At 50.1% G+C, this 26619-nt stretch overlaps 2 protein-coding genes across 15 annotated transcripts in view; one reads left to right on the top strand and one right to left on the bottom strand.

The window, feature by feature from the left end:
* Positions 1-12696, top strand: part of KDM2B (lysine demethylase 2B) — a 107141-nt gene extending 94445 nt beyond the window's left edge. For 9 of the 12 annotated variants that reach the window (XM_068208448.1, XM_068208451.1, XM_068208449.1 and 6 more), the window contains 8 exons: positions 4134-4221; positions 4847-5115; positions 7332-8008; positions 9429-9592; positions 10025-10186; positions 10440-10541; positions 10867-11085; positions 11442-12696. In XM_068208448.1, coding sequence (XP_068064549.1) covers positions 4134-4221; positions 4847-5115; positions 7332-8008; positions 9429-9592; positions 10025-10186; positions 10440-10541; positions 10867-11085; positions 11442-11623 — 1863 coding nt within the window. In that variant the 3' untranslated portion in view covers positions 11624-12696. The remainder of the gene's footprint in view (positions 1-4133; positions 4222-4846; positions 5116-7331; positions 8009-9428; positions 9593-10024; positions 10187-10439; positions 10542-10866; positions 11086-11441) is intronic. The other 3 variants (XM_068208450.1, XM_068208460.1, XM_068208452.1) reach the window with 3 other exon arrangements.
* Positions 12697-12903: 207 nt separating this feature from the next.
* RNF34 (ring finger protein 34) lies at positions 12904-26129 on the bottom strand. Of its 3 annotated transcripts, none has more exons than XM_068208465.1 (6): positions 25962-26129; positions 18343-18561; positions 16622-17011; positions 16241-16294; positions 15792-15993; positions 12904-14733 (listed from the first exon to the last, which is right to left on the bottom strand). In XM_068208465.1, the coding sequence occupies exons 2-6, from the start codon at positions 18544-18546 to the stop codon at positions 14546-14548; spliced, it is 1038 nt and encodes a 345-aa protein (XP_068064566.1). In that variant the 5' UTR covers positions 18547-18561; positions 25962-26129; the 3' UTR covers positions 12904-14545. The 3 variants fall into 3 exon arrangements, with proteins under 3 accessions (XP_068064566.1, XP_068064565.1, XP_068064567.1); XM_068208464.1 differs by lacking the exon at positions 25962-26129 and adding an exon at positions 21522-21629; XM_068208466.1 differs by lacking the exon at positions 25962-26129 and adding an exon at positions 20942-21101.
* Between the last annotated feature and the right edge of the window lie 490 nt (positions 26130-26619).

Here is a 26619-nt window from a genome sequence, read left to right as displayed (position 1 = left end):
GGTGAGATATTCACAAACCCGTCAGTAGCTTCTTCCCGAGTCCCACGAAGTACAGATGAACAATTGGCTGCTCATGTAGGTCCAGGCACAGATGTGCCTTAGGGTGGCAGCTGGCTCTAAAGATGTTAGGAGCAACTGTTGGAGCGGGAGTGCAGCTCTGGAGAGCAGCCTGAGCGAGTGTCAGGCTGCAGGAGTGCTCACCCTTGGCTGACTTGAGTCCTGTGAGCAGCTGTATTCTTTGCTGGTAACAAAAGTGTCATTTGGGGCATATCTTCCTGCATTAGCATTTAGAAGTTGCCTCTCTCCAGAGCTGGTGTCTTTCAGCTGATCAGCCATTTCCTGTTGCTGATTTGTTTATGGTTAAAGAGATTTGCCAAAGCAAATGTGTTCTGACACACCATACCCCAGAAAGCGGCGTTTGGGCCCTTCTGGGATGTCTGGGAGGAGAGGTGTGTGTGTTCCTTATGCAGGCCCGGGGTGAAGCTCTCCTGGCTTTCATTTCTCCTGAGCTCTACGTGTGCTGCACCAAGCTCTGTGCTGTCATTTATTAGAGCAGAATGTGGGGAGCTGGCAAACCAGAGCTGTGCCTTCTCCCTGATTCATGGAGCTGGTGTTCACTTGCTGCCACAGATGGGCTCTGAAAAGGAGCTTTGCTTGTTTGGCTCTGCTTAAAACAAAACTTTGGGGGCTGATGAAGCAGAGGAAGGAGCTGCTCATTTTCAGAGGTACCTTAATTTTGGCTGCTTTGCTGTTCCAACCCTTGCTGGAAGTGCCCTGTGCACCCCCATCTCTGCCTTTGCAGTGTCAGTGGTGCCTCAGGGCTGAGCTCAGAGGACAGTTGTTGTCTAGTGGCAGCTCAGGTATGACTTCCTCTCCCCATACTACATTTGGGACTAGTACAGGATGTGGGTCACATCTGTGAAGTCAGGCAAGTGCTGTTTGTTGTCTTACACATGTGTGGTGTTCTGAGTGTTCCTTTGGTAACTAGGAACAGCATCGCTTTGGGTGTTCCTGACACTTAAGCACTGGGATTTACTGTGTGCTTTGTGTGTCTTTTATTTTGATTTCTCAGTGCTTCTGCTGAGCTGAAATGGTGGGTAACTGGTGCTGTTCTTTTCCTGAGGCAAAAGAGCACTGGTAGAATTTCAGAATCATCTTGGAAGGTGAGATGAGACTGCTCAGGAGAGCAGCAAAAGGAAGATGGAACCTCTTCCTTAGATCCTTCCTGGCTCTTTATTCCCAGGTTCCATGATTTCCTGCAAGACAGAACTCTCTAGCCATGTTTACATGTTGCTGGAGCCCTTGAGCCCTGAGGATGGAGCCCATAAATAGCCTTTGTTGCAGCCCCAGCCCCAGGGCAGCTGCCTTCCTGTCCCGCTTGGGAAATAGCACCATGTGAACTGCTGGTCATCTCCAGCTTAGTGTCTGGCAAATGTTCTGCTGGGGGAGACTGGAATAAACTGGATCAGTGCAGATGTCCTTTCCTGGCTTATTCCCATGTGGAGTGAATTCCCTCCAAGATGCATCTCCCAGAGCTTGTGGGGTAGTTTGGTGCATGCAGGGGGTGATTGATTCTCCAGGGCAGGTTGGTTGTGGTTTGAAGTCCAACCTCTTCCAGCTCCCTGATTAGGCTGTTCATTTTCTGGGGGTTTTTTCTCCATGAAACAGCAGTGCCAGAGGACCTCTCTGAGGAGTTAAATTCAGGGTGGCTCAGGTGTACCTGTGCCCTGGCACACTGAGCCTTGAGGGGCTTCTGTGGGGGCCCTGGGTACCAGAGCACCTGCAGTGCTGGTGTTGGAGCTGTGCTGGGGCCAGCAGGATGTTCCTTCCATGTGCTCAGAAGTGTCACAGGAGCCTCCTGGCATCCTTCTTTCCTTGAAAATACCACACCAACTCAAATGGCTTGTTTTGCTGAACGAGTTTCTTATGAAAATTATCTTGGTGAGAGTTTCGCAAGAACAGCGCTGCTTCCAGAGGGAGCTCATGAGATTTTGGGATGAACACTGCCTTTCATTGTTCCACAGTGTTTGAGTTGAACCAAGAGTGGTGAATTTTTCTTGCTTCATCTCAAATTGCTGGCATTGCTAGCTAGCATGTCTTGAGTGCAGCATCTGATGCTGTTTCCTTAGGGAGAAGGGGTTTCTTTCTCCACTAGGAGCCTGTTCTTCTCTATCCCAGCTGAATGTGGTGATAACAATGGAAGTGAATCTTTAGGTGCCTTGTCAGAGCAGCAGGGACACAAAGGCCTTTTCCAGCACAGCCTCAGCCCAGGTGTGTCTCACTGCCTGTTTCAGTCTGGGCACTGCCAGAATTCATGGCTCTCCCTCAGGGATGCCAGATCAGCATCCTGGGGTCTCCATATCCCTACCAAGTGGAGTCCCCAGCACGAGCTCTCGTGCTCAGATCCGAGTTGCTGACCTCGTGCTGCAGGTAGGTTTGTGACGCCTCAGACACCCACCTGCTGTTTGCAGCAAACACTCAGAACTGGCTCCCACCCAGCCTGAAAGGCTTGGGACAGATTCAGTGGCAGGTTTGTGTGTATCTAATTAGTTTGCTTACAGTTCCTCACATCTGTTCAGTTCCTTAAACTTCACAGAAGGGACAGAGCTGTAATGCTTTCCCTTCAGCAGCACTTGTTCTATATTCAGTGCGGGAAATAACTTGTTCCAAACTTGGGCTTGGGCCAGGAATTGTTCCCCTGAGGCAGAGATGTATACAACAACTCCTGGAGTATCTTACACCTACCATGGGAAAGAAGGTTCAAAGGCACACAGTTGTGATAAAACCAGTATTTAAATTCTGCCCACTTCATTTACTTATTTATTAACTCCAGGAGTCTTGCTGAGAGACTGACATGTCATCACTCTCACTGGATGGTGAAACTAGAATGGTTGCTCCCTGGCTCAGGGACTTGAGGAAGCAGTTCCTAAATCCAAGGGCTTGCTCCTGCACAGCCAGTTCCTTTTCCCTGCACTGGGAGGAGAGGAGGAAATGTTTCAGAAATATGAAAAATCTGCAGATCCCTGCCTGTGCTTGTTCCTGTCTCCTGCAGCCACACTGTTGCTGCCGGTGCCCAGCTGTTAGTCTGGACAGCAGCATGTTTTTGTTGTCTACAGTAGTAAATCAGTATTTGTCTTTTCTTTTTTTTCCTCCAAGTTATTTATTTCAGAGTATGTAATGAAACCCTTAAGTGGGAATGTGCCACTTGTGAGTGAGTGTGTGTATGTGTGGAGGGTATATCTTAGCTCTGCCTTTCATTCACAAAAATGTCTTTTCTGAAATGCTGTTCCCTGTTTGGAAAGCACTCCAGGCTCCTGTGTGAAAATGCAGGCATGAGGAACATTCCAGCTGTGTAGGGCAGGATTGTGCTTTTGCTGGAGTGTAACAACATTAAGCATAAGTTTCTTTCAGACAGCAGAATGTCAGTGTTGGAGGTAGTGAAGTCATCAGCCTCTCTCTCCCTTACCCTGACTGAGGGTCTGAGGGTGTGAGAAGGCCTGGAAGTGCTCTGGGTGTCCAGTCTGTGACCAAACGTGCCTGCTCTGAGCTGCCTTGGCAGCCACCATCCCCACTGGCACATGGGCTGGAGGGCTGCAGCCTGGGACTGCTAGTTCTGATCCTGAAAGAAAAGTATTTTAAGGAACACTTGATTGCAGTGCAGGGTGCTGTGCTGCTAAAAATGCCCATGGGATTAATGTATGTGAGAACCCTGCCTGTGGAGGGACAGGCTGTGCCTCTCCAGGGGACACAGGGCTGGGCTTTGCAAACCCGAGGAGTGGGAGGGCGTTTGGACACGGTGCAGCCCTGGGTTTGGGGGGTTGCTTGGGCTCTCGGGGTGTTCTCTGTTGTTCCAAGAGCAGAGTGTGGGTTGGGATTGTCACTGACCTTACGGGAAGCCCAGAGCTGAGCCCTTTGTCAGATGTGTTTGGCCAGCGTCCCTTCCTCCCGCATCGTCGAGGGCTGGCTGTGCAGCACCCAGGGCTTGCTCCGCACCGGCAGCACGGTGCCTCTGCTCCCCTGGGAGGGCTGCAGTCCATCCCAGAAAACAAGGAGCTGTACAGCGTGCCTTGGAATGATGGCCACCTTCCTGCAGGCTTGTGCAGCCCAGCTGTGAATGGTCGTGTCTCCCACAGGTGAAGGAATCGGATGGTGTGGTTAACGATGAGCTGCCGAACTGCTGGGAGTGTCCAAAGTGCAACCACGCAGGGAAAACTGGAAAAGTGAGTTTAATGGGAATAAGTGGTGCTGGAATGAGATACAAAATCTTAAGTATTCCTTCTGGCTTATAGATGCACTTTAGCCCAATACCAGCTTTTGGTTTTGTGCTTAATTCAGGTTTTGTTCGTAATTACCCATGGTGGGAGGTTGGAATGAGGTGATCTTTAGGGTCCCTACAAACCCCAGCCATTCCAGGGTTATGTGGTTCACTCCGTGATGATTCTGTGAGTTGAAGGAGACAAGCTCACAGCTTTCTATTCAGTAATTTTCGTACACTTGTGCCAAGCCTTCACCCAGCACCTGGGGAATATTTAGGTTAGTTCTGTGCACTGCTGCATGTTAATTTTGACAATGAAAATTCCTGAAATTAAAAATTCACAAGCAATTATGCAAAACCTGGAGTGTCTGTTGGAATTAGTGAAACACTATTTCTTTGCAGACCAAGACAGACACTTGCAAGTGTGTAGCTAGAAAAATAACCTCAGGAAAATTAAAACTTTTAACTCCTTACTAATCATTTTAAGAGTTAAAAAGTGACCGACCCAGCAGCATTGGAGTGCTGGTGGCAACGTGAAGAGCTGGGAGATGCATAAGGTATAAAGTTGGTTTGTGTTTTGTGTCTCTCTGGCGTACAAGCAAAAGCGCGGACCAGGATTTAAATACGCGTCAAATCTCCCGGGCTCCTTGCTGAAGGAGCAGAAGATTAACAGAGACAACAAGGAAGTGCCAGATGCTGCCAAACGGAAAGGGGACTGCGAGGAGACTCCCAGGCGGAAATCAGAGGAACATTCCAAAAAGGCTCCGGTTGACTCAATCCTGAGGAGAAAGTCTGACGATGTGCATCTGTGGAGGAAACGGAAATTCGAGAAGTCCCAGGAACCCACGATGAGAAAGCGGGTAAGGCACAGCCCCCTGCTGATGGGGCTGCACAGAGCCTGGGCTGGCTGGGGCTGGTGTCTCTGCTCATCCCCAGGTCCCAGATTTTCCCAGAGGAACTGGGATTTTTTACCATTCTGGTGAAAGCTGCTGGTCTGACAGGACAGTGGCTTCAACAGGGACACTCAGGTTGATGTTCAGAGGCCGAAAACACTGGGCTATGGCTGTTGTTTTATTCAAGGTACTGGAAAACTCACTTTAACTGAAAAGTCTCACAAGATGCTCAGGGCAGGAGCAAGGTGAAAATCAGTTTTTCATGGAAGCCTTTTCAGGTCTCTCCACGTGGTGGCGCCTGGCAGCTGACCTGGGGCTGTGCCACCACCCTGGGCAGCCTCTGGGAAGGACACCTTGGGGTGCCTGCAGAGAGCAGGAGCTGACAACTTGGCCCTGAATGTGACAGTCAGGACTCTTCAGGCCAGGCAGGACACTCTGAATTTTCACCTAGATTCCAAATTGTGGTACTTGGGATCTGCAGAAATGCTGGTTTGCAGAGGCAGAAACAAGGGCTCCGATTTACTGTGTCTCATGACTAAAGTGGCTGCTGACTGTAAAATCAGAATCAGTGGCTGGACTAGTGTTGCCTCTGAAGTTCCCGGGGTGGGAGTCAGTCAGTCCTGCAAGGCTGGACAGTGGGAATGCTGCAGGATGGCAGATGTAGGGCTTTGGGCAAAATTCAGTTCATGCATAGCTGCTTGCTGGCCATGCTTTCCCTTTCCCATCCCTTTGGACTCCCCCCAGTGAGGAAGGCACTGTGGGTCACCACATCACCACACAACGCAACAGATGTGTTTGGGTTTTTTACTTTCTTCTTGGAAAACAAAACATTATCTCGTTTACATCTTGAAATTACAGAATCTCTCTCTCTTATGGAAACCTTTAACTCCAGGATAGTTCAGCTGCACCGTCTGAGTTTATATTTTCTCTTCTGGTGCCCTGTATTAAAATACAGCAGCCAGTTGTGTTTTGATGACCCAAGGAATAGAAATCTGTTCCCTGTGTGGTTGAACATTGCCCCAGTCACACAGCCCCTCCACAGGCTGTGCCACAGCACATCAGCACATCCTGGAGTCCCTGCTCCCCCCAGGGAGCCAGGGATGTCCTGGCACTGCTGCGCTCACAGCCTGGCATGATGACAGAATTCCGGTGCCCGTAAGTGGAGCACCCATCAGTGCCCTGTGTGAGGGGTGCTGGGAGCTGGCCTGGTGTGGTAATGTTTTATTCTAACCTGTCATTAACTTACTGTGACTTCTCCCTTTATAATATGTTAATTTAAAGGCAGGGTGATCAGCTTTCTCCACCGTGCGCCGCGGGCTGAAACTTGGGAACGCAGCCACTGCCTTGATCCAATTATTGGGAAAGCGAAAGCAGGAGCCTTCTGACACAACAAGTGTGCTCACAGCAGTTCCCTCTCCTTGCCAGCCCAGATCTCCTTATTAGAACCATTTCATTTTAACAGCTGGTGACTGCTTTCTTGCTTGTGGTGATCAGATTAGGCTTGAAGCCTTCCCAGGCCTCGGTTTGTGTCTCTCACACAGCCTGGTGAATCGGAGGGGGTGGATGAGTGGGGAAGAGTGCAGAGCAGGGACTGGGGCAGGAGGAAGGTCCTGTCACATCCCCTGTTCTGCAGGGATTGGAGGGGATGGCCACGGTTTGGGTGGGTGTAAAGGAGCGTCTAAAGGAGGCTGTGGGTGTGCAGCAGCCGGGATGGCAGCTGTGATCCCAGAGGTTTTGGGAATGGCCCGTTTGACCATGACATGAGGGCACTTGGGCAGTGTTTGATGTGGGTGCCCAGTGGATGTGGCCCAAGCCTGGGTTCTTGTGGCCTGCTGGGGACAAAGCTGTCCATGGTGTGCTGCTGATCTTGTGCGTGTAAATGATCCACTCGGAGAAGGGCAAGGCCCTGGAACGTGCAGCAGTCTGCACGGTGAATCAGTACATTTGTCACTCCTGGAGTCCAGTGAGCCAATAGCTGGACTCCTCATCCCTGCTGGCTCTTGAACTCGATACCTTTGGCCGGTGGCTGCGTCCCGCTGCTGGGATGGGGCTGGGATGGGTGGGGCCCGGCGTTGGCAGGGGGCCCGGCCCCGGGCAGGGCTCCTGTGTGGAGCATCCGCATGGGAAGCGCTGCTGGAAGCGCTGCTGAGCTCCCACAGTCAGCCCTTGTCTCTTCCTTCCAGCGGCGATCGTGGAAGGCCCCGGATGACCGAACTGCCATGATCAAACCCCTGCGGCGCCTCAAGCAGGAGCCCGAGGACGAGCTGCCAGAAGCACCCCCCAGGTCCAAGGATAGCGACCAGTCTCGGTCCAGCTCGCCCACAGCAGGGCCCAGCACGGAGGGCGCCGAGCCCAGGGACAAGAAGAAGTTCAAGATGAGGAGGAAAAGGCGGCTTCCCAATAAAGAACTGAGCAAGGAGCTCAGTAAAGAGCTTAACCAGGAGATCCAAAAAACCGAGAACAGCCTTGCCAATGAGAACCACCAACCCATCAAATCTGAACCGGAGAGCGAGAACGAGGAGCCCAAGCGCGCGCTGAACAACAGCGAGAGACTCCATAGGTTCAGCAAAGGGTTGAACGGGACTCCCCGGGAGCTGAGGCACCACCAGCTCATGCCCAGCCTGCGCAGCACCCCCCGGGGAATAGCCCGGCCCCCGCCCTCGCTGTCGCCCCCCAAGTGCATCCAGATGGAGCGGCACGTTATCCGGCCACCTCCCATCAGCCCCCCTCCGGACTCGCTCCCCCTGGATGACGGGGCAGCCCACGTGATGCAGAGGGAAGTCTGGATGGCTGTCTTTAGCTACCTCAGTCATAGAGACTTGTGCATCTGTATGAGAGTTTGCAAGACCTGGAACAGATGGTAAGGAGGGCGGGACACGAGGTGCGGTGGGATGGGCACGGAAGGACAGCGGGTGATGGAGGCACCGGTGTCTCCTGGGGAGGGCTGAGGGCTGTCCCTGGAGCTCTGGTGAGCCCAGGCAGAAGGGGTGACCAGCAGAAGTGGCAGGTCTCACGTTGCTTTCTCAGAAACAGCAGTTCCCAGCACTTCTGGTGGAGCTGTGTGTGTCAGACTCGGTGTCAGCCTGCCAGGCTCTGGAGCAGCCTGCGCTGGAGTCAGACACCGCAGTGTTCCTGCTGCTGGAACAGCCAGGCTGGCTCAGTCTCGGTGTCATTCTGCCCCAGGACTTCCTGACTGCCAGTATTTGTGCAGTTCAGTTATTAAAAACCTACTGAGATAGTGAGGATCCCACCGTGTGCTCCTCACAAGGGCTGTGCTGATTGTCTCCCTGTGGAGGGCACGTGGAGAGCCAGCCTGTTCCCTGTTCCTGTGCCAGCAGAGCACGTTCTGCAGGAATCCTTTGTTGATGGTGTTTGCTCACAGCGTGTCCCTTGTGCTCGGGTACGGTGTGGCCCTGACACAGCTGTGGCTGCGCAGCAGCAGCAGCAGCTTTAGGGCAGATTTACAGGTTTCAGTGACCCCTCAGTGAGGCCTTGTGGCTCTGGTGACTCCTGTCCCGGGTTCCTGCTGTGCACAAGGACAGACAGACTGCAACAGGCTCCTTTCCAGCACAGCCTGCTAACAGAACATGCACAAAGTGGAGAGGCTGACAATTCACTGTCAGGTGATGTGTGTGGAGCGTCTTCTCCATGGGCTGCTTGGTGTCACTGAAACCTGCCAAATGCATTTTCTATTTAAATACAGTATTTGTTAATTAAAAAAAAAAAAAACAAGAATATGCAGACTCCTGCACGCTCATCAGGACTTGGTGTTGTTGCCCTTAGAGACCCATAAAGAGCAAAAAGACCCATAATCCACATAGATAGGGAAAACACAAAAAACACAAACACACAACAGGAGAGAGATCTGTTTTCCCAAATCTACTCATTTTAAGTAAGGAAAACACAGAGAAAATGGGGATATTATTTAAATCAGACTTCATAGTCAAAATGTAAGGAAGGAGTGGTGACTTGCCTTCAGGCTATAAAACGGATTTTAGTAAGTGCTGGGATGACTTAAAATGGGATCCAAAGTCGTTGGCTCTTGTGATTCTGTGGAAATAATTCCATACTTTATTGCAGGATATATTTGATGGAGGAACTTGAAATTTATGTAACATTGTGGAGGGTTGTGTTTATCTTTGCAATACTTGGCCTTATTTTTGCAATTTTCAGTTAAATGCTGTAGTTTTTCCTACTGTTTAATGACGCTTTTTAAAGCCTTACCAAAATCCAAACAAGTGCCAAATTAAGTGCTGTTGGCTTTTTTTCTTTTTGGGTAGGTGCTGTGACAAAAGATTATGGACCAAAATAGATTTAAACCATTGTAAATCCATCACTCCACTTATGCTTAGTGGCATTATTAGGAGACAGCCTGTAACCCTTGATCTTAGCTGGACAAATATATCTAAAAAGCAGCTGAGTTGGCTTATCAACAGACTGCCAGGTAAGTGATGTGTTTTCATCACCAAATCACAAACCAGTCTGTATAACAAACCAGTCTGTAGCTAAACTGCAACCTCTGGGGGAAGTCTCCAGGGACTGGGGTGGCCTAGAAGAGGAGGAGACTCTACTAGGAGGGCTGGAGATGTGCAACAGTGAAGCATCAGTGGGTTAAAATGAGCCAAAAATATTTTTTCTGGCTACTTGACGTGTTCAGTTAAAATAATTTGAGGCAGGTCTTGCCCAGCAAGTAACGAATGCTGCTGTGGAAAGGGCTGAGGGGACTGGGGGAAGGAGTGAAGTTCCACGTGGTGGGACAGATGGAGAGCTGGGCCGGAAGAGGGGCCTGTGGTCAGAGCAGCCTGGGGGTGCCAGTGGAGGTCACTGGGATGTGCCTGGGAAGGTCCCAGTGCTCCAACGTGTTCTGTGTCTGCAGGTCTGCGGGACCTGCTGTTATCAGGGTGCTCATGGATAGCAGTGTCGGCACTTTGTAGCTCCAGCTGTCCCTTGCTGCGAACTCTGGACGTGCAGTGGGCAGAAGGACTGAAAGACGCACAAATGAGAGACCTCCTGTCCCCGCCCACGGACAACCGGCCAGGTAAGGCGGGAGGAGCCCGGGAGCCCCGTCCCACCCCCGGGGCCTGTTCTCTGCTTAGTCCCCCTTGGAGCAAACGCAGGAGCCCCCACAGCCGAGCCTGGCGGGGCTGGGGCCGTGCTGCCCCTGGGGAGCTCGAGGTAGTGACTTGGCAACACTCCTGGCTGGAGCCCTGGGGTGACAGGGATGTTCTGTGGCTGCTGAACCATCATCTGAGCCACCGTGCTGGTTTTCTGTCTGACTTTCTTCTCTTCAGGCTGCAACGGGTGTACTTTAGAGAGTATGGAAACACTTTCTTCCAGTTCAGGGAAGGAGCAGTTCTGTGGGTCATGCCACATTCGCCCGGATTTCAGCTCAGGTGAAATTTTGAGCAAATCAGATCTGCTTTCTGGCATGCACTGCACAGCCTACTGCTTATTCCCGACTTGTAATTCCGCTGGGCCCCTGCAGTTACTTTCATCCCTTTTGTTTTGAAATCAGGAGGTGGCTTTGTCCACATGCCTGTTCCAAAAATAGACAAGTGTTCCTGCTGATGTTCCCTCCAAAGCTCCAGACAGGCAAAAGCGTCTGAAGTTGACCCAGGGCAGCAGCGTTGTGTGTCACGGTGCATTTCATAGAGGCCTGCAGATGTTGGCAGCACGGGGTGGGGCTCGTGGGAGTGACCCGCTGCCTCTGCTCCGCAGGTCAGATCGACAACCGGAGCAAGCTACGGAACATCGTGGAGCTGCGCCTGGCCGGGCTGGATATCACGGATGCTTCGCTGCGGCTGATCATCAGGCACATGCCCCTGCTCTCCAAACTCAATCTCAGTTACTGTAACCACGTGACAGATCAGTCTATTAACCTGCTGACCGCCGTCGGAACCACCACGCGGGATTCGTTAACGGAAATTAATTTATCAGGTGAGGGATGTGGGGGAGGGAGCTGCCCGGGCGTCTCAGCTCTGAGGGGGCTTTGTCCCAGCCCCTGCCCTGCTCCCGGTGTAACTCCCTGGCAGCAGCTGCTGCCACGACGTGCCGCTGGTCTGCTGGTGGAAACGGCCCCGCAGCTGCCGGGAGCTGTTGTATCCACGCTCCTCCCGGGGGATTTCCTGCACATCTGGGCTGCCTGGCTTGGTCCTATGGGATACACAACAGCTGGGGGATGGGCGATGGAGCCGGCAGGGATTCCTCTGCTGGGGCTGGGGACGGAGCTGGTGGGGATTCCTCGTGCTGGAGGAAAATCTCAGTGCTGAATTTCTCCCCTCTGCTCTCCCCAGACTGCAATAAGGTCACTGACCAGTGCCTGTCTTACTTCAAACGCTGTGGGAACATCTGCCAGATCGACCTGAGGTACTGCAAGCAAGTGACGAAGGAGGGCTGTGAGCAGTTCATAGCGGAGATGTCCGTGAGCGTCCAGTTCGGGCAGGTGGAAGAAAAACTTCTGCAAAAACTGAGTTAGTTAAAGGACTCGTGTAAATACTGGGGCGAGGGGGGGAAGGGACTAAGAACACGTAGGGATTTTATTTTCAATTGGGAACTTGGAATATCAGAAAATGCCACGATTGGATTTTACAACTCTTGTTGAGGAGAGAACGTGAAACTACCCATGTTAAGAATTTCAACTTGTGCCACTAATTCAGTCCACCTGGGATGACCTGCACTGGCTCTTATGCAAATTCATAAGGCGACTGTTACCGATGATAATTGTTCACACCCTGGAAGAGGACTGAGCTCCAAGAAATACTGTTATTTAAAGTACCACAGCATGTGCTTGGTAGTGTAAATTTGATTTCTGCTTTTCATTTCTTAAGAGAAAAAAAAAAAAAGTTGGTGTCATTTAAGTGGACCACGCACTGCATTTCTGCCTTCTTAACACGTTTTGTTTTGTTACATCTTACATTATGCAGAACTATTTTTGTACAAAAATTGTTTAAAAATTATTTATGCAATGTTTGAATGCATTACCAGTGTTTCGGTTTTGATTGCCAATTTTTATCTTTACTTATGGTAGGCGAGAACTTAACCTATACTTCGTAGGCAGTATCTATCTACAAACGTGCCCAGGTCAGGAAAAGTAGGTTCATACTTTCAACTTAAAGCATGTTTTAATGGAAGTTTATATCCTGCTTTGTATACTTCAGAAGTGACATAAGCATGTTGTGGAAATAAGGTGTAAATTATAGTTGAAGTAAAACACTTTTATCTGTATAGAAATCACCTTTTTCTCAAAATTTTAAAAAAATTCCAATTTCAGCTTTTGCACATAGGAGGGTTTCACTCTGTAGCATGAGCTCTTGTACTCAATATAAAATTAATTTATACAGTGAGTCCAGCAGTAGAATAAATGGTCAAACGTAGTCTCTCTTTCTTTGAAGTGTGAGTTGAGTTCTCATTTAAGGTTTATAACATGGTTATTTCCTGATTGTAAAATTCTGCATTCATAAGTGCCATTGTTGTACGGTGTTGTTTTCGTAGACCTTCCTGATGCAGTTTTACCTTTGTTGAATTTGTATAAACAATTGTACAAAAACAGGCGCTGGCTCTGCACGTTTCTCTCGGGGCAGGGGGGGTGGCTGCAGGGAGCTCTGGCCCAGGGCTCTGAGCATTTTCCAGAGCTTTGTTACATCCAGGGATCTGCCCAGGTCAGGCTCCAGGAGCACCGACAGCTTGAGAACATTAAAACCGGAGCTGAGTAACCCTCAGCACTTCCAGGGCTGGGTAAGAAAAGAGACAGAGGCTGAGAGCCCATCACCCATCTTTATTGAGTTCGAGTGGCTAATGAGCAGCATGGAAATAACACCGAGGGCATGTCTGTCTTCATTAGCCTCCCCTCTGGACAGACTCCAGGAATTAAGTACCTTTAAAAAGTTACTTTTAAAAAATAAAGCCATTGAGAGGTTTGCTCCCTTCTGAAAAAATATCCAGTAGAGCTTGGAGCTGTGTTTTGTGTGAGGAGGAGCTGCTTTCTCTCTTCCAAGCCAGCTTACGGATTCACAAAAATAGCAAAAAATAGCAGGTGCCAGTGCAGCACAGGTCCAGTTCTCAGGTCCTGCACCCTCAGCCAAGCACAGCCTTCCTTCACTCTGGAACTTTGCTGTCACATGGGAAGTCAAAGGAGAAACTGTACATTTTTTTAACCAACTCTGCTTGAAGAATAACTGGACACACATGGTTCTTCCTCACCTCTTTTTTACAGTGAGTTTCACCAATCCCAGTCGTGGCCATGCTTGGTCACAGGCACCCTGTTTTCACCCCCAGCACAAGCTCCTCTTGCTGCTCCCTTCCCCAGGTCACTGCTCTGACATCCTACAGGACCCCTTACAATTCCTGCTCCGAGAAGACCTGGACCCCAGCTCATGGCACAAAGCTGAGCCTGGGCCAAGGGCTGGCAGCAATACAGGGCCCTCAGCAGCCCCTGGGAAGCTGGTTTGGGTGACTTGGCTTTGGGTGAAAGTCTGTGAACAGGAGATTTTAAACACGAACTGTCCGTGCTCCTGCCTCCCCTCCCTGGTTAAGGTTAGTAACGCCGTACATTCCACGTTAGCAGCAAGGAGGTGGTGCCCCTGATCAGGATTCACAGTAACATCAGGCTGGGCACATGGAGTACAATCATCACAGGTTAATAGTTACAACAGGCATGAGCGGATTAAGGACCACGCTAACATGGTTTACTATAGTACCCCTTCTTAAAAAAATAGTTTATTCCTAAACTAAAAACCACTTAGTAACTGGTTTCTGGAGCCCACGAGGCAGAGCCCAGTGCGGCCCCTGAGCCCTGCAGAGTGATGGAGTGTTTTGTACACTGACAGAGAACAGCCAAGACAGCACACGTGTCATGACAGACATTCAGAGGGAGCAATCAGCATGAAGCAAGATTGCTTAAGGGCTTCTGTGCGGGAACAGTTCATGGCAGTGCTTCCTAAGCCGGGTCCGACACCAGCACCACGGCCAGGCTGTCGGAGCAGATACATTCTATCATTAGGGAAAAGCTGAATAATCAACCGATATATTCATTGCTTCTAATGCACTAGAGAACACCGCAGGCTAACAGGCTCAAGCAGAAGTGTTTGCTGACCACTTGCCGAGTGCTGAATGCGTAAGGACGGGTGAGATTCTTCAGAAGAGAGCAAGAACTGCTGTAAACAGTTTGACTCCAACACACTGTGGGGCTGTAAGGTCAGTGGGGCAGCACCTGGGCCTGCCCAGCCCTGCGCTGCAGGAGCTGCTTGAAAAACCTTTCACCAACTTCTACATCTTGATGTTGAAAAGGCCGAGTTTCACCAAAACGACAACGCTGCCGCGCGCCCCAGGGCCCAGCACTCCTGCCCACAGGAATCCTGCCCACAGGAATCCTGCCCGGGGCACAGGGGGCAGGGCTGGGTTAGGATTTGAAGACGTGCACGGCCCGCACGACGTACTGGCGGCAGATGGGGCACTCGCTCATCCTCTTGCCGCACTTGGTGCAGGTGACCATGTGGCCGCACTCCAGCAGCACGCAGTCGATCACGGCGTCCATGCAGATCCGGCACAGGCTGTCGTCGTCCTCGTTCAGCTGCATCCTCTCCCCCTCTGCAAACCAACAGAGAGGGAGGTCACGGCTCTGGGCCCTGCAGAGCCAGGGCAGTTCAGGCCAGGCATGCTCCATCCCCTCACGTGAACTTTTTTAACCCCCAGGTATGAATTAATCTGTATTCCTCCAAAAATAAGCAAAGAAATAAGAACTAGAAAGCCCCTCAAGTGAACATCCAATATTTGGCTTCATTCTTTAAACTCAAGAAACTTGTTTTCAATTCAGAATGTAATGACTGTGAAATAACGTGCTGGATTAAAATTCAGAGCATGTTGGGTTTCCACGTCAGAGCTCACTGTTTGGCAGAACACTTTCCTCAGAAGATTAAACACAGTAATAATAAAGCAGACTAAGAAATAGAAGCCTTAAGTAGGCCATAAAGGTGGCAGAAGTGAACAAGACCTGTCAAGTTTCATTGCATATAGTCACCATCGCCACCAATAACTGAATATTCTATCAGATAATGGCAAAAAAAAAAAATCTTAAATTCACGTTTTTTTCCCCAAGTTTTGTGTAAGCAAGAATTGGTCAGAAGGAAAAATTACACAAGTGAAAGACTCCAAATGCTGTGTGGGGCAGAGGGTAGAACAGCAGCCACTGAGCTGCAGCCACAGAACCTTATGAAGATGTGGACTGAGACCCAAGCACTGGGACTTTTGTCACTGTAGATTTTAATTCTGCAGTAACAGACCTAAAGTGCCCTGATCTGCCCAGCAACAGAGGAGCTCTGGCTAATGCCCTGTGAAACCCAGCAAAGCACAGGGAGGTGCCAAGTTCCAGTTCTCTGCAGTTTTACCGTCACCGTGAAAGCTGAGCCCTCCAAGCTTTGGAAGAAAGTCTCAAAAAACCAGCACAATCCTGGAAAGCTTTGTTTAATCACTAAAGCCCTGTTCAGCTACTCTAGGGGCACCCTGCACTGTTAAAACGCATTTTCCAGGTGTTCCAGCAGAGCAGACAGAGGTCAGATACCAAGTTCTTCCACTGGCAGAAGCAAACCAGAAACTGGAACCCAGAAACTCAGCAGTCTTAAGAAAGCAGAAATAAAGTATAAACCTACGCGTCTTGTGGTTCTCCTCGCTCTCTCGGTACAGTCTGCTCACTTTTTCCACAAGTTCCCATTTTTCACAGCATCCTGAGTAGTTGACAAAATTGCAGGCGAGGATTTCCTTCAGCTGCCGAACACTCAACCCTTCGATGTCTTCCAGACTGGAAATGTCGGACAGGGAGGCCCTCGCTCTCTTCCTGGCCAGCCCCGGGGTCTGAAACACATCGGTTGTGTGCTTTTAACTGCCCTGGTTACTTCAGAGCACCAGAGCTGGAGCACGTGAAGCTGCAGCAGCTTGGCTACAGTTTAATTCTTTTTGAAGCCAGTGTGTGCAGACATTCATTGCTAGACACAGCAAACTCTGGAAGAACCAGAGCATGAGGCCAAATGTTGGCAGAGATATAAAACACTTTATGGTGTCACATGCCAAAAATCTATTCTTTGGATAATTCATATCTCACCTGCTCTTCTGCACTTTCTTCTTCTTCATTATTTACAGACGTTTCAGTTTGTCCCTGTGTGCAAAATGAAACTTATCAGGATAAAAACCCATGTTATTCCCTTATAAAACACCTTCCTTCCTACCAAGGTGATCTCAGGCCACAATGAAATGACATTTTGAAGTTCCAATTGCTACTAATCATTCCAGATTTAAGTCACTTCTGACATGAACTAGGAATCTTTGCTAATTATCTTTGCTTTCAGGTGCAGGGTACAACAGGTATTTTTCCTGTCTCTCCAAACTGTATCAATTGGTGTTTTATTTTAAATTGATACATAACCATTAAAAAAATATATAAAATAAAGCAATGCTATTGCATAAAACATGTTAACCACTGTACCCGTGAAGGTGTTCCACTTCCTGTGCTTCCCCTTCTGTTGGCAAGTTCTCCTGGGTTTGACATGGACATAGACGTGGAAAAGGGATGGGTAAAAAAGCCCGAGCTCTGTGACCGTGACGAGCGCAAGCTGCCAGCATCCATGTCCTCCTCTGCCCCCAAGCCATGGTGGCACAGCACCAGGTCCACCAGGTCTTCCTTCTCCCTGCAGGTGTCCGTGGGGATGTTCCTGAGGATCAGGTACTGACGCAGATCCTTCACTTTCAATCTCATTAGCTGAGGGCGCTGGAAGGCCGTTTCTTGCAGCAAGTGACATGTGGAACATCTTCTGAGATTCTCTTGTAGAACCGAACAAACTGAGCAAAAATCCTTTTTGCAGTCACAACACACATGCTGAAGGGAAAAGAGGGAACCATTCAGCTCTGGGTCACAGGAAACAAATCCAGGCCCTGCTCTCTGCTTCTCCAGGCTACAGAACTTACCGTCAGCTCTTCCACTGTCAGTTGTGACAGACAATTTTTAAGATTTAAATACAGAAAACTGCCCTGTCAATTTTGCAAGTGTTCCCTCATTCTTCTGGCACTACTGAAGCTGATTTGAGGTTTCAGTGAAAAATATTATGAATAAACAAATTAATCAAGTACTCAACTTGTAGTTTAGACAACAAGCGAAACTAAACCCAATTTTATGGTCTGTTAAAATACTTCTGAACATACTGTCACTGCTGCTTTCATGTGGGTAAAACAACAGTATAACCCCAAACTTTAGAGAACCTACTGCTTCCTCAACTGACTGCAAGGACTCAAAGCAGACCTCACATGTGATGAATCACATGGGAGGGAAATACTCCCAAAATCCCAGATGTCACTTCTGAAGAGAGCTTTGTTCAAAGGACTCACAATACACAAAAGATGGACTAGGCAAGACTGTCAGCTTCCAGCTGCTGTGAACAAACCCAAACTCCTCAAAGTTTTCAGGATTATAGGAAATTAATATTGCCTTCAGAAATGTCCCTACACAGTGCTTCAGCCAACAAAGCCTTGCCACGTGAACAGGACACATGAGGGAAAAACAACACACAAACTGAGGGAAGAGGCTTCATGATACCTGAAAGAGCTGCAGAGGATTAGGTCACTGAGGGGACAAAATAACAATCCTGGGCAGTTGTGATACACAGAAATAGTAAAATATTAATTATCTCAGTTTTATTTATCTGCATTAACCCACCAACCTGCCTCCCAAAGAAGGAAGAGGCTGTTGGAGCACAACAGCCTTAAGCAGAACTAAAGCTGGTCAGGAAACAACCAGAACTGCATGAGAACTTCCAGAAAGAAACTAATACTGTATTGTGAGGTTTTAACTTTTTTTTAACTTTTCCACTACCCAGTTTGTTCATTCCAGTACTCAACCACTGTTTGGAGCCATCTTCAAAACCAGATTTGCTTTACTGTTCAAGATTCTGAAGCTAACACATGTGTCTTACAAATCAGAGCCCATTAATTTCCAGGCCAGCCCAGATCCAACGTGTCACTGACAAATGAACATCAGACTTACTAACTTCTAATCCAGGTTGACAATAATTTCCTGTGACCTCCGAATAAGGCACTTCCTCCCTCCCTGAGGCCTGCATCTGCCTCAGGTTTCTGAGAAAAACACTCATCTCCCAGTATGCCACAGATGAGTTCAGAGGGGTAAAAATCCAGCGCAATAGGAAACATACTCACTTTTTTCCTGAAAACTGAGAAGGAAAGTCCACAGGCTTTGCAGACGATGTTGGTGCTGGCTGCAGCAGGAGCTGGATATGCTGAGAAGCCTGTGCTTGGTGTAAACCTGAAGGGGCCAGCACCTCCCCCAAAGCCAGCCTGCTGGCCACGCACTGCTCCCGTGCCCATGACTTCATTCAGCAACCCGCAGCAGGAAGCCCACATGGAAGTAGCTCCCGCCTGAAAACATCACAGAGCAAACGCAGAAAATCAGGATCTGGAAGCCCACATCGATGGGACTTGCTGCTGAGAAGCCGCTTCACTCCATCTGTCATCGCCCCAGGAGCAACTCCCGGAGCTCCGGGATCCCGGCACGCCCAGGGCTGTGCCAGACCAGCTCCGCTCCCAGCTGAAAACCAGAGGGGGAAAGGTTTGCCTCCGAGAGGCCAACGCAGGCACAGGGAGCTCACGCTCACAACTCCTCTTCTGGACAAGTCCCACAAAGAGAGTCAGGAGTTTGAGGAGTAATGCAATAGTGGAGCAAGGAAGGAGTGACTGACAGCCCACTGTAGGTGAGGGGCAGAGACAGCAACTTCTCATGACTAATGCAGAACTGTCCCTGCAGGATCTGCTCCAGAACTCACCCGGCTCTCCCATGACTCACAACTAAACTCGCTCTAAAACAACATTCCTGGCTTTCAAACTTGAAAACCAACCTTCATTAGAAGATAATTACAGTCTGGTTTCACTAAGAAGGAAACATTTTTCAAGATCTCTCCTTGCTTTGTTGCCTTACAGAATGTCTAACAAAAGTTAAAATAAATCTAAATAAACTTATTTTCTCTGGATTGTATTTCAGTTTTGAGTCACATAATCTTAAAACAGTGGAAATTCTGAATACATAAACAAAGTGCTACTTTTTATCCCTGGAAGTCTTTAGCACTGGTTTGATTCTCTATCAAAAGCTCACATTCTACTCAAAGGTGGAATTTGGACTCCAAGTTGGGCAGGTCATGAGTGTAATCACTGCCAGGTGGCTCCCTGAGACCTGCTCGAAAAAACACGAGGGGCAAACAGAATCACATCAGGTTCTCCCTGAAAGGAAACCGAGGGGTAAAACTTCCTTTAAACACAATTATTTTTTCATGTTTTTTCCTTTAACAGCTGTTCTCTTTTTCATTCCAGGGCAGCATCTTTTTTTCTTTCCTCCAAAAGCACCAAGACAGAAAATAATTGCTTTTGAGACTTTTAAATCTTGCTGTAAAACCCCAACTAACCAGAACACACACTTCAGCTCTGTAACATGGTGCTTTAATTCCTGGTGTAACTACACTAATTTCTAGATGAATTTGCACATTTGCCCTGAACTGAACACAATCCTCTGATATTTGTGGGAACTTAATGCCAGAAGAACTGGGCACGGGCCAGAACATCTCCCTTCAAAGCACAGAGCACAAAAGGTAAGAACAGAAGCTTCAGTTACAACATCAAATATACATTCTAATTAAATCCTCTCATCATTATGGGTATTTCTATAGCAGAATTCATCCTGGTGAAGCAAGAACCCTCCGTGCCCTGAGCACCCCAGGCACAGGAGATCTTCCTCAGCTTCCTCCAGGGGATGAACTCCAGCAGCCCTTCCCTGACTTCCAGGGAGCTCACATAGCTCACTCCAGCCTGGAGCTCCCATCCCAGCCCCAAACTAAAGCTTGTTTTATACTTCTCCAATTTAAGTACTGAGGAAATGCATTAATATTCATTTTCCATGGACAAAACATAATTATCCTGGATTATTAGGCAAGAGGAATTCACTTTCCAGAAATACATCCTGAAAACCAATGACAGTTCAGCAGAGCTCTGAGTTTTAAAACTTGGAACTTCTGAGAAATACTTCCTCTCATCTTAAGGGAAAACTGTAACACAACCATTCCTCTCTTTCATCACTGAGGAGCTAAGTATAGATCTAAAATACTTCTAAGCAGTCACATTTAGATAACAGAAAAATAAAATAATGAACCAAAAGGATCTGTCAGGATTCAACTTCCTTTTTTACACAACTATGGCCTCAGGGGGTCACAGCAGCAGCAGGACACACAATGACCAAAAGGACGTGAGATATCTGATACCACAAGCCCGGCCTGAGAGTTTAACACCTGCTTCGTGGACTTATTTTATACCAGAGCCTGTAACAACTGTTCAGACATCACTGTCAACACCAAACATATGTATTTTTGGGAATTTTTCGTCACCCATTTTGGACACTCACAAGTTGTTGGTATCAAACAGAAGAATCTTTACCTTGCTGCCAACCACTCACTTAAGGTGAAAGGCAGGGCTACGTGGGCATTAATTTTCTCCTTAACCCATATCACCTGTGGATTCCTTCTGTGCCCTCAGGTCATTAAGTGATAGTTGAATTACAGTGTCTAGACTCCCCATATTGCTCTGTAAAAGAAATGTCACCGTGCTGAAAAGCACCAACACAACACACAAATTAAACATGCTAAAACAAAAAAATCCCTCCCTTGAGAATTAATCAAAACATTCCCAATTTCTGCACCAAAACCATCAGTCTCCACTTCCATGGACAAGCTGCCATCGGTATTGTCCCTCTCCATACCTTATGTGCATCTCTTAGGAGCAAAATCCTGCGTCCCAACTTCGCTGCTGTTGTTTTCAGCTTTAAGGGTGTTTATTTAGCTGACGAGGATTTCACCTGCTGCTCCTGACACACCTGTGCAAGCTGGGTGTGCTACCAAAGCCGCAGAACGACAGGAGAGAGGTGGGAGGGATTTATTTTTAATAATTTTAACTGAAACTTCCTCTTTACACCCACCTTTGGACCAAGCAGCGCTTTTCCGGGACGGCCCAACAGCGCCGGGCGCGACGCGGCGCCTCAGGGGAGCGACCGGGGCTCCGGCCCCCCGGGAGCCGTGCCCCTCACAGGCCCGGCCGGGCCCTGCCCGGCTGCCGACTCACCGGGGCCCCTCGGCTCGGCGCTGCCGGCCCGGGCGCCCCTCAGAGCGGGGCGGGACGGCGGCCGCGGCCTGAGGCGAGCCGGGAGGGGCGGCCCGGCCCGGACATCCCGCCGGGCTCCCGGCCCCGTCACCCTCCCCGCTTCGCCCCCTCCTCCCTCCTTCCTTCCTCCCTTCCTTCTCCGCAGAGGGCGAAGCGCTTTCCCGGCTGGCCGCAGCCCTCACCTTCATGGCCGCTCCCGCCGCTCCAGCGCCGCGTCGCCCCCGCCCCGCGCCGACCCCGCCGGGCCGCCGCTCGGAGGGCGGGCCCTGCCGCCGCGCCGCACGCCATTGGCTGCCGCGCCGCCGCGCCGCCAGCCTATTGGCTGCTGCGCCCCGACGGCGAGCGGGAGCGACCAATGGGAGCAGAGGACACGGCGGGGCCGAGGGGGCGCGGAAATGCCCCGAGCGGGGCCGGGACACGCGGGGCACCGAGGGTGGCACCGGTGGGGCACCGAGAGGGGCACCGGTGGGGCACCGAGGGTGGCACCGGTGGGGCACCGAGAGGGGCACCGAGGGTGGCACCGGTGGGGCACCGAGGGTGGCACCGGTGGGGCACCGAGAGGGGCACCGAGGGTGGCACCGGTGGGGCACCGAGAGGGGCACCGGTGGGGCACCGAGGGTGACACCGGTGGGGCACCGAGAGGGGCACCGGTGGGGCACCGAGAGGGGCACCGAGGGTGGCACCGGTGGGGCACCGAGAGGGGCACCGGTGGGGCACCGAGAGGGGCACCGAGGGTGGCACCGGTGGGGCACCGGTGGGGCACCGAGGGTGGCACCGGTGGGGCACGGAGAGGGGCACCGAGGGTGGCACCGGTGGGGCACCGAGGGTGGCACCGGTGGGGCACCGAGAGGGGCACCGGTGGGGCACCGAGGGTGGCACCGGTGGGGCACGGAGAGGGGCACCGAGGGTGGCACCGGTGGGGCACCGAGGGTGGCACCGGTGGGGCACCGAGAGGGGCACCGAGGGTGGCACCGGTGGGGCACCGAGAGGGGCACCGAGGGTGGCACCGGTGGGGCACGGAGAGTGGCACCGGTGGGGCACGGAGAGGGGCACCGGTGGGGCACCGGGTGGCACCGGTGGGGCACCGAGAGGGACACCGAGGGTGGCACCGGTGGGGCACCGAGAGTGGCACCGGTGGGGCACGGAGAGTGGCACCAGTGGGGCACCGTTGGGGCATGGAGAGCGGCACCGGTGGGGCACCGAGGCTGGCACCAGTGGGGCACCGAGGGTGGCACCCCTGCGGTCGCTGACGGTGGCAGCGATGGTGGCCCCGAGGTGCTGCGGCCCCTCCACTGGGCCCTGGCCCCGCTGGAGCGCTGTGTGCGCTCCTCAGACAGGAGGGAAGGAGCTCCTGGACAGAGCCCAGCGGAAGGCTCGCATCTGGAGCAGCTCTCTTAGGAGAGGCTGTGGAGCTGTGTGCACGAGAGACTGAGAGGGGATCTCACCAACCCGTACCTGCATCTCCAAGGGGCGCCAGGGGGATGGTGCCAGGCTCTCCTTGGTGGTGCCCAGTGACAGGATGAGGAGGAATGGCCATGAACAAAACCACGAGGAGTTTCACCTCAACAAGAGGAAGAGCTGCTTTCCATGGAGGGTGGCAGAGCTCTGGAACTGCCCAGGGAGGCCGTGGATTCTCCCGCTGTGGAGCCCTCCAGTGCCACCCCTGCCATGCCAGGGACGTGTCTGTCCCAGGCTGTTCCCTGGCCTTGGGCACTGCCAGGGATCCAGGGGCAGCCACAGCTTCTCTGGGCACCCTGTGCCAGGGCCTGCCCACCTATGAGTAAAGAATTTCCCCCCAACAGCTAACCCAAATCCACCCTCTTTCAGTTTTATTCTACCAAAGCCTTTGGTGAGAACCATCAAACTTGAGACAATATTTATTATTTTAAAATCCACTTCTAGTGAGCTCCTAGATGCCATTATTATTTTCTTTAGGCTATGAGTGGGATATATATATATATATATATATAAAATAATAATCACAGATTGCAAGAACTGAAAGCTTTTAACCAGAAGATTACATTAAAGAAAACCCACCAGTACAAACCTGACCAAGGCTTCAGGAAAGCTTTATGCAAGAGCACACAGGGCCAAGAACCAGGCAGGGCTTTGCCAAAAAGAGGAACAGACAAAAGTGGCTGAAAATAAACACAGAGCACAAAGCAAATTTACCCCTACAAAGGGTTGGATGCAATCTGCTAATTTCTGCAGGAATGATCTATTTTTGGAGCAAATGAGATACAAGAATAGGGTAAAAAAGGAAAAAAAAAAGGGTGTGTAATTGCCACGTGAATGGCACAGTCCTGGCAGCTTCAGGAGTAAGAGAAGATAGTGCACACAGCCTGACTTCTAGATTTGCATTGACACCATATTTTAATTCAAAATCAGGTCACCTTTTTCAGAAATGCTTATGATCCTTGATAAGCTTTAGATATGCTCCGAACTTGTATACAACTTAATAAAAAAACTTCATTTTTCCCCCAATAATAGCTTACTATTTTAGTCAAAGTGACAGGAGAGCCTTGTGAATACAGTGTTGGAGCTTGCAATGGCACATTCCTCACATTTCTCATGCAAGGGATTGCTTTAAGACACCTTAAAAATATCAGTACAGTTTGCTTTTTAAGAAGTTCTATATCATCTAAACTCTGACAACTCAGTGTCACCCTTGAAATACCAAGTTATAAACATATTTTTGTAAATAATATTACATTAAAAGATGAGAACTCCCCATGCAGTCGCTGTAATGGGGTAAAAGCTGTCCCAAACCAAGCAAAACCCAACGTTTTCCCTTTTTCTCTGTTAAGGATTTGCTAACAAGAAATCCTCCCAAACACAGATGTTTTAGGGAGTAACGTGGGCCTGACAGAGCTGAGATCTGGTGACAGTACTGGCAGCTGCACTTGCCACTCCTGCCTTAATTTGGGCAGATCTGGATGAATCATGTCGTTAACATGTGATTGGAGATGACTTTTACTGCATAAGCATGCCCAGACTGTAACCACGCTGAGGGTTTTAAACGAGGATCTTGAACTGTGCCAGCTCCTCCGTGGGTGAAAAGGAGCATTTCAAGAGGTTCTATTAATAAAAGCCCTGCCCTTGCTGAGCCTCCTGGACTGTGCCAAAGCAGCATTAAAAGATTTAAATCTATTACTGAGAGATGTCCCATTTCCTTCTGCCGCCAAATAACAGGAGACAACGACTCGCTGCAGCTCCGTAACCCCCCAAGGTTTTACACAGCTCCAGAGCCAGAGGGAGGGAAGGGATTCTTCCCAGGAATATTCGTTTGGTTTTAATTGAACAATCTGCAAAATTTAATAGTAAAATTTAAAAAGATAAATTTACTCGCTGGGCTTTATCTGGGGATTTCAGGTTGGATATTAATGGCTGTGGGAAGGATCAGAGAATCACAGAATTAGAATGGTTTGGGTTGGAAGGGACCCTAAAGATCATTTCTTTCCAATCCCCTGCCATTGGCAGGGACACCTTGCCCTATCCCAGATTACTCCAAGCCCCATCCAACCTGGCCTTGGACACTTCCAATGATCCAGGGGCAGGCACAGCTGCTCTGGGCACCCTGTGCCAGGGCCTCGCCTCCCTCACAGGGAGGAATTTCTTCCCAAAACCCCATCTAACCCTGCCCTCTGCCAGTGGGAAGCCATTCCCGGTGTCCTGTCACTCCAGGCCTTTGTGAACAGTCTCTCTCTGTTTGGGGCCTTGTCAGCCCCTTCAGGCACTGGAAAACCACAATTAGGTGACCCCAAAACTTCTCTTTTCCAGGCTGCACGACCCCAGTTCTCTCAGCCTTTCCTCACAGGATGCTCCATCCCTCAGATCATCCTGGTGCCCCCTCTGGCCTCGCTGCTGGGCACAGCCTATTTTAGGTGAGATAAAAGATGACTTCAACTGCATTACCTAATCTTGGATTTAATACAATCAAAGTCATCTCTCACTGCTGGGTTTCAGGCTGAGAGCTGATTTAAATACCTTTTTTAAGTGTATTCTAAATGTTCTCTCTGCCCCAGGCACTGAAGGATTGTCAGCAGAGTTCACACTTTGGCTCCAGAGCCTTGCACAGAAACATCAGAACCAGATGTTTGTCATTTCCTTTTCCCTCCCAGCCCTTGCACAGCCCGGCCTTTATCTCATCCCCTCCTCTCCCTGCCCCGCCACGCCACCAGCTCCGTGTTTCCGCCCAGGCCACCGGGCTTTATTTTCAGGAAATGTCAGCAAATTGCCCTTTAAAACATAATAGCTGCTGTTACTTCCTGGGCTCTGTATTCAGACGCAGCCCAATGAGTTCATTGAGGGCGAGGAAAGGATCATTAATTACGCCAGCAGCAGCAGCAAGCTACAATGTTAAGTTTCTTCAAAGTAAATGTATCCTAGAAAATTACCCCCGGCTTGATTTGCCTCCTCCTCCTCCTCTCACCACCCCCAGGCATGAATCAGGAGCAGCGCAATGGAAATCCCCAGGGACATGCAGATGTATAATAATATTGAGTTTTGTTTTGCTCTCACTTAGAAAAATGAGAACTATTATAATAATTGGAGTATTTTCTTTGGGAATATGATGCCTTAATGAAGTACTTTAACAAGTTATTGAGAAAATAAAAACTTACACGTGGAAACACCTTTATGGCATCACAATTAACTTGTAGGAAATCCAGAGGGGAGTGAATTCACTCTGTGGTGGTCTCTGTAACATGGAAATGCTCATGTCAGAGCACAGAGAAAATGCATTAGATAGGTGGCTTCGTCTAAATGCTACTGTATAAAAGATGTAACTTCTACCCCTTGGGCTGCTTGACTCCTGGAAACCTCCACCTTGCAGCCTGCGCAGAATAAACAACATCTCCTTTTTAAACCAGACTCTTGTCTTTTAGAGAGCTCCCAAAATCAGTACCCCCACCAAGTCACTGCCCATGGTCACCCATACCTCACCCGGTACAAGCGTGGCCAGCTCCATTAGCCACAGGATCATTAAAGTTAGACAAGACTCCCAAGAGCATCAAGTCCAACCTGTGACCCACCACCAAACCCTACTGCAAAGAGCCACGTCTGCCGGTTTTTTGGACACTTCCAGGCATGACTCCACTGCCTCCCCGGGCGATATTTAATCACCCTTTCAGTGAAGATTCCTCCTGATGTCCAACCTGAACCCCTTCTGCAGCTTTAGGCCATTTTCTGTCCCTGTTCCCTGGCGGCAGAGCCCGATCCCCGGCTGTCCCCTCCTGTCAGGAGCTGTGCAGGGCCAAAGGGCCCCCTGAGCCTCCTTTT

Source organism: Anomalospiza imberbis, chromosome 18 (assembly GCF_031753505.1).
Source record: "Anomalospiza imberbis isolate Cuckoo-Finch-1a 21T00152 chromosome 18, ASM3175350v1, whole genome shotgun sequence".
NCBI lineage: Eukaryota > Metazoa > Chordata > Aves > Passeriformes > Viduidae > Anomalospiza > Anomalospiza imberbis.
This window is presented reverse-complemented; position numbering and strand designations above follow the sequence as displayed.